This window comes from Poecilia reticulata, chromosome 7 (assembly GCF_904066995.2).
Source record: "Poecilia reticulata chromosome 7, P_reticulata-male-v2, whole genome shotgun sequence".
Taxonomy (NCBI): domain Eukaryota; kingdom Metazoa; phylum Chordata; class Actinopteri; order Cyprinodontiformes; family Poeciliidae; genus Poecilia; species Poecilia reticulata.
This window is the reverse complement of record NC_088836.1, coordinates 26,618,864-26,630,058: the sequence shown is the minus strand read 5'-3', so window position 1 is coordinate 26,630,058 and position 11,195 is coordinate 26,618,864. Positions and strand designations below refer to the sequence as shown.

Here is an 11,195-nt window from a genome sequence, read left to right as displayed (position 1 = left end):
TCTGGCCCAGTTCATAAACGATCTCGTCCTGTCAGAGTTAATGCAAACCACCAAAGTAAATTTTGCACTTTACCTTCAACAGCAGGACTTTAATACTCAGGTCCGATTTTTTTGTGAAATCCTATTTTGTTTCGCATGGCTCTGGATTTCCAGATACATGAGATTTATATGTGATCTCCTGGCTGCAAACAACCTAAACGTGTCCCACATGTGCAGTAGAGGATGCAAGACCATCACAATCAGCAAGAGGGTTCAGTGTTTGGGGAAGTAACCCTGAATGCTAACAGTGGAGCTCATCTTGCGATTTTCAAGCTGTTGCCATTATTGTCCACATTTGGTTCTTGTTTTTATTCCTGCTTTGTGTGTCTGGATGCAGAAAAGTGACGCTTGTCGAGTATCAATGACGTGCAGGTCGGATGAATTTGACCTGGTCAGACAGACACAGGTCACACTGGAAAAGATACGTATCAGATTTAGAACCACATATCCAGGTGGGCTGGGTCGCATGTGTAAAGACTAGAGCTCACCTGTGTTTTTCAGATTGTCATGAAAAGACCAGATACAGGACAAAAAAAAAAAACAAACAAACTGGATTTGGGTCCGTTCAGGTCGCAGAGTGAACATAGACTGCACTGCACCCACCTGCGGCCGGGCCAGCAGAAAATGTCCCGGTGCTCCCGATGGCCGGTCCGCTGCTTATCTCCATGCGGTCTAACGGAGCTCGATTTGTTCTGGGAAGAAGAACTGGCAAAGATAATTCATCTCTGCGTGTGCAGGGCTGACATATAACCCAGCAGAAGGTGGCTAAATTAAAACTATGCATCATTATCAGAATTGGTCGATCACATAAAACCCTGTGAAAATACATTAAGTTGGAGGGTGTAATATTGTCAAAAATGTGTATAACTTTTACCGCGGTGTGAATGTTACCATGACTTCTGCCACACTTTAATAAATGAGTGTTTTTCACCGGATGATTTCTCCCACCTGCCCCTGTCTCGAAATCGGACATTTTCCTCCGCGCCTACATAACGCTGCCTTTTCCTGCAAATTAGCCAATAGTAGAGGTCTGCGTGTGCTTTCCTGCGTGTTAGCGGGGATCCGCCAGCAGCGCAGCGCAGATCCCATTCAAACAGGTGTGTGGAGCAGAGACGGTCCCAGGTGGCGCATGTTGGTCGGATACGTGGCTGCAGCCTGGAGCCCGCAGGAGCAACGGCGTGAGCATCTTCGGCGCTTTTCTGAGGGCTGAGCAAGCCGCATCCGAAAATAGTGTTGGCTGTTAGAAAGTAGGTCGATAGGAACTGAAAGCGACGGTTGTTTCCACGCTTTTGTCTCTGTTCTTTGTTGTTTAGCGAGAGGACTGTGGTCTCTTTTTTCTTCTTCTTCTTCACAGCCCACCCTTGTGTGTGGAGCCTTTTTACGCACAGGTGGGAGAAACCCGCTCTGCGTGTAGGACAGCCCCCCCCTAACCCCCCTCCTCTTCTCTCTCTGCTCCTCAGCGGATGATATGAGGAAGTGACATTTTTTTTTTTAACCGCTGCGGTTCGGGACAGCTCGGCTCCTCTGCAAACAGGTGTTCCGCTTCTCCGGGTCACTTTTCACCACGAAGCGTCCCAGAACCTGAAGGGAGGCTTCTGGGTTCGGGACAGCCGCGGGTTTTTGGGGGGGTGGGGGGTATAAAAAAGCCAGAAGAAGTCAGCTCTTTATTAGCCTGGGCTGCCTGGTCGGGCTCAGACAGAGAGAGAGAGAGAGAGAGAGGAAAGAGAGAGAGAGAGGGGAGCGATGGCAACGAAAAAGGCGTGCGTGGATGCGCCCAAGAGGAGCCGGAGTCCGGTCGTGCTGGAGGCTGAGATGTTCCGAGAATTTCAGGACTGGTGTCTCCGAACTTACGGGGACTCCGGCAAGACAAAGACCGTCACCCGGCGAAAATACAACAAAATCATGCAGACACTGTTGCAGAACGACGAGCCGGACGGGGTGTACGTGGACAACAGCCACATCAACGCCAAATTCAAATTTTGGGTGAAGTCCAAAGGCTTCCAGGTCGGAACCAATGTTCTGGGGGAGCACAACAAGAAGGGAGCGCCGGGGAAGCCCGTCCTTTACGTCCCGGTCAAGTCAACGGTAAACTGTATTTTTTTTTTTTCGTGTGCATGTTTGCGTTGCATGTGTGTGTGTGTGTGTGTGTGTGTGTGTGTGTGTGTGTGTGTGTGTGTGTGTGTGTGTGTGTGTGTGTGTCACGAACTGTCCCGCTGTAAGTAGTTGTCATGATGCGGGCTGCGCCCACGCACCCGATAAAGGGGAATAAAAACGACAACTTGTGAGGCTTTTGTGGTCCTGATGAATCGCCACTTTGTCCATATCCCAACCAGAACAGCCCAGCACACGCTCCACTCTCATCCCTTGCTGCCATAGCAACGCCGGTGCCTCCTGGCGATGGCAATTGCAAAAAAAAAAAAAAAGAAAAAGAAAAAAAAAAAGAAAAAGGTAGGCCATCATGAGCGCCAGCGAGGTTGAAGTCCTGTCAGCAGCAGGCTTCAGAGAGGGAGATAATTGATTATTTAATTATAAATGTTTATTTCTGCTGATGTCTCGTGCAGCCCGGTGTGGTGCGCGCGCACGTGGATGCAGCGGCATGTCGGTGGGTCTGCCAGGGTGCACTCCAAGTGTCTACACGGGCTGTAACGCCACTTTATGGACTGTGAACATTTCGCTTTAAACGTCTGGCTTTCATCCGGTGACGCGCTGTCCCGTCCAAACCCGCAGCTCGTGCTTTCTATTTTTATTTATCTGCTAAATAAAAAGCGACGTTGTGATCCAAAAACTGTCACGCATGAGACGTTTTTTTTTTTAGAGGATGTGATGCTGTGGAGAGCGCTGCGTTGTCACCCCGCTCCTCATTGTCCTGGGCAGGATGCGGCTCAGCTCGGCAACTCGTTGCTCTGGCAACACCTGTGTGCAACCCAGGACAGCCATGCCGCTGCCGCATTTTGTTATCTGGGCCACATTCCGACATCATGAAACGCGTCCCGTCATGTTTTTTATTAAATGTTTCTTGCGCGTAAATTGGTGACCATGTGAATGGAGAGCGGGGGTGGGGGGTGAGGGGGGGGGGGGGAACAAAAGGCTCCGCTCGGGACTGAGAGCGACCCACGCCCACAGTTGGTGCTCAGACTTGGTGATAGGTGGTGATGCTCCTGTCGGGTCACATCCGTCCCGCCGTGCGGCTGCGCGGAGCGTGAAGGGTTAAATCGCAAGAAAGATAAACATGTTCTTGACGGACTGTCAGCCGGTGGTTTGGGGTGAGAGGGGGGCCGCCGCTGTGCCATCCGACACACAACCACCATTTTAAATATGGGCGCCTTCGGGGATCCAGCCATCGTTTTGTGTTAACAAACCGGACCGGATACAGGCCCGGGATTAGAGACGGAGCCGTTTGATTCGAGCTCGGTGGCGCTGATCCCCTCCACAGGTGTTTTACCTGTGTGAATGGACGATTGAGATTTGGGCCAACCGCCTTCGCAAAACTCCTCTAATCTCTGCAGGATATTGTGTTTCCCTGTGGGCAGGTGTGCAGGTGCAGATGGCGCCTCAAACGTGCTGTTGATTAGCTTTTTGTTGTTGTGTTTTTATCTTTCCTGATCTAAAATCCTGCCTGACATATGCACATAAACCAGAGACCAATCACATTGATTTTATGTATATATACAGTATTTTAAAAAAATCAATGTGTCTTTTGACATTTGTCCACATTTTGTCACGTTTAAAATCACAAACTTGAACGGATTTTATCCCGATTTTTAGTAGTTAATCGACACAAAGTAGTTGTAAAGTAAAACAAAAAAGATTTGGACAAATCAGTTCATACTCATTTTTATATTGTGCCAAATCAAGATGATGAATGTTCTTAAAGAGTCGAACGTATTGATAAAACCTTTTACTAAAAAACATTATTACATAGCTGCATTTTGATAAGTGCTTCTTACAATGAAATAATATTAAAAATCTTTTCACACTGATCAGGATTTCACGATTGATGTTTTTTATTTTAAAATTGCAGATTTTGTGGTGCTGTAATTTAGAAATATATTAAAGGAGTTTAGCAATATTACTGCATATGTGACTTTTGTGACTTTGTGTAACTGGCCAGATCGATCAGTGATCGATTACTTGAAAACGATGAAGTGTGAGGCAAAAGTAAGAAATACTGCCACCTACAGGTGGGAGTTACAGTCACTTAAACCAAATGTTTTTGACGATTTTTGCGGGAAATTTGCGATAAACTCACAGGTATAATAGCGCAAAAAATGCGGGAATCTGTTGACGTTGCTTGAATTTCCGTGATCGCAAAAAACTACATTTATATCGAATTGATTGATTGTAATTTGACGTATGGAGATACAGATCTGACACCCGGGCATAGAGTTGTGTTCTAGAGATTTAATATATTTTTTAAACTAAAAGCTCAATCAGATTCGTTTTTTACTTTTGAGACTTTGACTGGACTATTTAACTCATTATATCTATTGATCAAAGTCATTTCATAACTTCTGAACAGATTTTCTTCCATTATTGATTTGTAATTCGCTCCATACATCTTCCCATCAATTATAATCAGCTTCCCTGTCCCTGCTGAAGAAAAGCCTCCCCACAGCATGATACTGCCACCACCATGCGCCTTATGGGCGAGATGCTTTACTAGACCATAGGCCAAAAAAGTTCAGTTGTGGCCTCATTTAGGGAACTTATACTGTTTATTGTTGTACCAAAAGCTAAATTTAGTGTCTGGATGGTTACTTTTACTATCTTTTCCACTGCTGGTCACATTAGAGGAGAAACAGATGCCAGTATCTTTAAAAATATGATTAAATGCAGTTATTTGCTGTTTGTTCTCTTCACCTGTTGCCAAAAAAGTTTTTATCATTTTCACAATTATATTTTGAAAATATAATGATAAACTCTTAAGGTCATATTGTCTCTTTGCTGACCTTTGTAAGGTTAGGCCGGATTACCAAAACCCAGATTAGTAGATTATAGTATAGATTAGTACATTATTATTATAGGACTGATATTAGTCCTTCTGCAGATTCTCCCTGAAGTTACAGTTGCAGCTCACAAAGCATGATGCTGCCACCACCGTGGAGATCACTTTTGGTTTCATCTGACCAAATTACCGTCCTCAAAATATTTGTTGTGTGATTTGATAAATATTACCAAAACAAAACTTGTTGTTGTAACAAGACAAAATGTGAGAAAGTTGCAGAAACATCTTTGAAGGTACTTCTTCTACAACACGGATAATACTTTAACTGTCCTAAATGGTAATTATTTCACATACATTTTCTTTTTTTCTTGCAGCAGAGGAGCTGCTAGCATCAGATATGAATGTTTACACGAGAGAAAATCTTGTAATCTGTCGTCTTTAGAACAAAACTGGCCCGATTAGCCAGAAATCAGCTTGGCAACGTCTGATTGGCTTATCTCTAATGAGAATAGATCATAAAATCACGATAAAGGTGTTAAAACTGAGCACAAAATCAATAAAAAGAAATACATAAGGAAAGAAGAAAGAAAAAAATCTATGTTTAATTTAAATAGTTGGTATACAAGCCAATTTAAGCAATAAACTAAACAAAATGGTTTCTAAATGGTGAAACTCTCACAGGAAACAAGTCCTAGTTCTTGCCGGAAATTAGGTAAATAATTACTCAAAATGAGGTTAAATTAAGAACAAATAAAGTTAATTACTAAAAGTCTGCTCAAAGCCAAACTCTTAATAAAGTCTGGCTGATATCTAAGACATATATTTTAAATATCAGTGTTAGTTTTCCTTTAAAATCTGCAGCAGGTATCTTTTATAAAAACTACACATCTGTATTTGGACAAATATGTAATATATATATATATATATATATATATATATATATATATATATATATATATATATATATATATATATATATATATATATATATATAAATAAATAAATTTATTTTATATATATATATATATATAAATTTATTTTATATATTTATTCATGTCTTGACAGTATCTTATGAGACAGATAATCTGTGAAAACATTGATTTGCTACACCTCCTCCCTGACCTACGATTGAAATGAACTCTTCGAACAAAATTAACCAATCAGAGCCAGGGGGCGGGCCTTAACGCTGTCAATCACTCATGTACTCAGTGTGCTAATGGTGGAAAAACAACTTACAGTGACAGAAAAACCATTTATCTGACGTCATTGGTGGCTATGCTAACCATTGTTAGCAAGGGTTGATTGACAGCGCTAAGCCCCGCCTCCTGACTCTGATCGGTTGTTTCTAGTTAGCATGGGGAAAAAGCAGAGGGGCTTGATTTTTTCAGAGCTCATGTGTCTCATAGCATCCAGTCATACCATAGTGACAGTTTAAGCAAATATATATAAAATGTTACATTACAAAAGTTACCGCAGCTTTGAAGCCTGGTTGACCACAGCAGAGCAGAGCAGAGCTATCGTTGCTGGCTCAAACTGTATCGGGGCAGTTTGTCCTCTCAAAATAAAACGTATTCTGCTGTTTACTGAGAGCAGCGCACATGTTTTGCAGCTAATATCATAAGGCATCGGGGGGGAAGCCTCCCCCTGACTCAGCTCCACTTGGGAAATTTAAACAACAAACAAAATATCAGCCAACACAAGCTGCTCCTAATGATGACTCAGAGGCCACAAATCAACCAATTTACTTGCATGTTCGTGCATCAGGAAAACACGACTCCGGCTTCAGCTTCTGTTTGTGGCTTTTATAAATAGGCTGTCCTGGGCCAGTGGAAAAGTGACATACTCGTGCAGACAGACCCGCACACACACACACACACGCAGAGAGACGCAGCGGTCGGTGGCTGCTCGCAGCGCTGCAGGGCCGGGGGCGTCTCTCTGCTCTCTGGAAGCCCCGCTGCAGCTGCTTCCAGGGTGTGCCAAGTTTCTGCATGGGGGCAGGACATGACAGGAGGCTGGGTGGGGGTAGGGACGGATCCTGGCTGATGTGAAGACAGAGAGGGTCTCTTCTGCGCGTCGCCGAGACACACAAGGGCGTCTTCAGTGTGTGGTGGGACAGAAAGGGCAGGACGGCCTCAGCGCATCACAAATATATTATTCTTTCTTTCTCTCCGTGCGTTTTTTTTTTTTTTTTCCAGAGAATCCACGCAGGCCTCGGTGTGGAGATGCAACCTCGTTTAGCTCTCATTATGTCCTGATTAGGGGATGCTACAGAGGAGGAGGGGACCAGACACACACACACACATACACACGCACATTCAGACGCAAGCCTTTCACCGAGTGCAGCCAGTTTCAAAGGAAACACTTAAACGCCCTGTGCATTTTCCTGTTGCTTTCTGTTGCCATGTCAACTGAAATCTGTAAAATGTTTTTCATTTCTTCACATAAAGAAACGCGTCCCGTATTGTTACCAGGCCTGATGCTGGACTGACCGACAGCCGCTCAGCTGACGGACAGAAACATGTTTGTTTACCTTCATTGATGCGTTTGTTTAACAAACGTCCCCAAACTGACAGCGGCAGATAGATATGTTTATCAACTTTATTGGTTTCTGCCTCTCTTGTTCAGACTTTATTTCCTTACATTAATTTTTATACATTTACCTGCTTTACCTTTAATCTGCATCATTAGCATTTTACCCATCAGTATTTTGATTTTCAACTAACTTCACACTTATTCCTAAAAAGAAAAAAAAAGTCAGTTTCACTCTCCTTTGGTCTTAATTCCAAGTTTAATTCCAAGTTGGACTGTAGCTGTGCTTCTAAAGCATTAAAATTAACTTTTTATGAAAGTTTTGCAAACAAAACTGACTTACCAAAATTCACAAAGTGTTCTTAAAAGAATTTGCATGTAGTGTGAGATGCAGATTTTTAAATAAAGTTGACCTGAGTTGATCTAGATGCCTCAAAAGCAAATGGTCAAAAGATCAAAAGTCAATTCAGCATCAAGTTTTTTAGACTTTAAGACTCAACTAAATTTAAAGCAGCACCAAAGATATTGTTGTACTCAAATGAGCTGGAATTTGATTAAAAAAAAAAAAAAATCTGAACAAAATCTAAAAAAGTGAGGACTTTTGTATTGAAACGTGAAGGAACCCTGCTTTCAGCTGCAGTATTTCATGCAGACGTGCCCTGCAAAGGATAGTGATGGGAGCTGAAAGAGTCAGTCTGTCCAGCATCTGTCCCACAGCCGCTGCAGGAACAGGGACTGAACCATTTCAGACTCCTCACAGCCTCTGGATGAACTTTTTGAACGGCTGCTGTCAGACAAATTTAACCACAATTAAGTACTTTATATGATTGCAATGACAGTATTTTTTGTTTTTAAACTTATTTTGTATCTTTCCTTATTTTTCACAATGTTCTTCACATGAGCTGGTATGGAACTCTCATGTAATGATAACGTGTAGTAAATAGCTTTATTGGATTTACGCTGTAAACAAGATTTTCAACATCGTGCAATTAGCACAATAAAAACAAAAACAAACATTATTTGTTCTTTTCTATATTGACTGAATTTTAGTGAAGTCAGAGATAAAGTGAACTGGTTAATCTGTGTTGTTGGTTGATGTACTTATAGAGCAAAAATTGAGGGAGTGCTTCGTTTTGATGCATTTAAGGTACAGGGGAAAAGCGTATTTTACCTTCTGATCATTGAAAAATTGGCTAATTTTGATCTCTAGATGGCTGTGTTTTAGTTTCTACATCATAACTAAGTGTTTATGTACTTTGAACTGAAACAGTGCACATCAACAGGTAGGGGAGGGCAGCAGTACTGCATCACTAACAGTCTATACAGCCAGAGAAAACTCAGGTAACTCCAATTATTTATCTTGTACAAAGAAACTAAAGTTTATGTGGTTTTGAAACCACAATATTATATAATATATAACAATGATCTGTTGTGCGCTATTATTTGTACAGTGAAATGGCAGACATTCCTAAGTAAGCTAATCGCTAGCTTAGCTAGCTTGCAAAGAGGCTAATTTTCCACAGTGGACTCCGGGAATTTACGGTTCAGCATTCGCGGGTTTTTCTTCGGAACGTAACTCCGAATTATTCACGGAAAGTTCTGCCTAATTGTGGATATATTTGGTAGGTCATATGTAAAAATAATCGATAGAAAATGCAGCTTTGGAAGCTCAAATGTCTCTAGGTGGAGGCGCAATGCTACTTAATAGCATGTTAAGTAGCCAATAGCATGCCACTTAACGTGCTATTGGCGGACGTTTGCAAAGCAGCCAATCCAGGAGTGGCATTCATTGTCCATGGCGCTGATTGGCTGAAGAGCCTAGGCGCTTCAGCCAATCAGCGAATACTGAACCGTAAATACACGGAGTCCACTGTAGAGAATTAGCTTCTGAGGCAATGCTAAGATGATTTCCGCTGTCGGTACTAATACCTATTCAAGTATATTTCGTGTTTGAACTAACGAAACAATCAAATTAAAGCGTTTTTAAAATGGTTAGGGACTGTGGAGGCAATTTTACTGCTGTAAAATAACAGTAATCCCTAACCCTGTGAATACCAGGGATAAACTGAATTTATTTGCTGTGAAATTTGAAGATTTCCATCTGCAGTTAATTGAGCATCTTTTGGTTTAAAATGAGTTCAGCTGAGTCTTCTACTGATCTTTTTTTTTTGTCAGATTTTTTGGTTCTAGAGACCTTTAATAAACAGTAAATCGACAGGAAATAGGTTGGAGAGAAAAGCAAAGAGCCTGAGATCAGAAATAGAACTCAGCTGAGCCCCCCTTTTGCAGATCTTTTATTTAAAATAAATTGTCTTACCATTAAGAATTAACAATTGAAAAAAAATTCTATCAGCTCTGCCACAAAAAGAGGTTTTCCAAGTGCTGGATTCAAAATGGCATCCTCTTACGAAAACAAAGGTTTGTCCTGGGACGTCCCCTCCTCACTTAGAAATCACAATGGCGGTTCCCAATCTTTGTCCTGGAAATTAGGCACCTAAACGTTGGCGCCTCACGTCAGATGGGATGAGGAACATCGTCATTATTATCTGATTAATTAGTCCGAATTTCCCCTGAGAGCCCGTCTTTTATGGAAGGGCCGCAGAGTCAAAAGAATACTGTCCCTATTAGCGGGCAGCATTTGCATTAATGCTGTTTTTGCATAGTGGATCACTGGCGCTTTTGTCCTGCATTTTTTTATACTCTGTTTCTTTTTGGTCTGGCGGGGCTGATTAGGAGCAACACATGGCAAAATGCTCCTGTGGCTCTCAAAAGGATTCACACTAGGTTAAAATTCAAAGCTTCTTAGTCTAGGAAAAATTCATACTATGGTCATTTTCCCTTTTTTCATATTCAATTTGAAATATTCTGTACCATTCAACCAATTATGTTGGTGGAAAATGAAAATAGCAGTAATACAAGGTTACGTGTTTGGTTGCCAAATTCAGTATTCAGTCCTGATTAGGGGATGCTACAGCCTAATTCAATATGTTGAATTATTAGGATGTGAAATGGAGGAAAATTTTGACAAAAGCAATGCAAGTGGACACTAAAGTGGTATGGTGTTCTTTTAATGATGTGCCAAACACGTCTGGAAATTGTGGCATAAAAGTTTGATACTTTCAGATCTCAATATATATATATATTGAGATCCGCTGTGTGTACTAATATATATATATATATATATATATATATATATATATATATATATATATATATATATATATATATATATATATATATATATCTCAAAAAAAAAAACTGTAATAAGAGATAAATCAATCAATCTACACAGCTCAGCTCTGTAAGAAATCTGCCCATATATATATATATATATATATATATATATATATATATATATATATATATATATATATATATATATATATATATATATATATATCCTCCAGTTTGGGGATGACTGCCCCGAGGACCCCGATGACCACAGGCACCACTGTGGTCTTCACCTTCCAGGTCTTTTCCAGTTCCTCCCTGAGGCCCTGGTATTTCTCCAATTTCTCATGCTCCTTTTTCCTGATGTTGTAATCACTTGGTATTGCTACATCCACCACAACGGCTTTCCTCTGTTCTTTATCCACCACCACAATGTCCGGTTGGTTCGCCATTACCATCTTGTCTGTCTGGATCTGGAAGTCCCACAGGATCTTAGCTCGGTCATTCTCCA

At 41.4% G+C, this 11,195-nt stretch overlaps 1 protein-coding gene across 3 annotated transcripts in view; it reads left to right on the top strand.

The window, feature by feature from the left end:
• The first annotated feature begins 1,595 nt into the window (after positions 1–1,595).
• nol4la (nucleolar protein 4-like a) overlaps positions 1,596–11,195 on the top strand; it is a 47,295-nt gene continuing 37,695 nt past the window's right edge. For all 3 annotated transcript variants that reach the window (XR_534107.3, XM_008414399.3, XM_081609211.1), the window contains exon 1: positions 1,596–2,124. Coding sequence is in view for 2 of the 3 variants with exons in the window: in XM_008414399.3 (XP_008412621.1) it covers positions 1,783–2,124 (342 nt within the window). In the remaining variant the exon portion in view is untranslated. The remainder of the gene's footprint in view (positions 2,125–11,195) is intronic.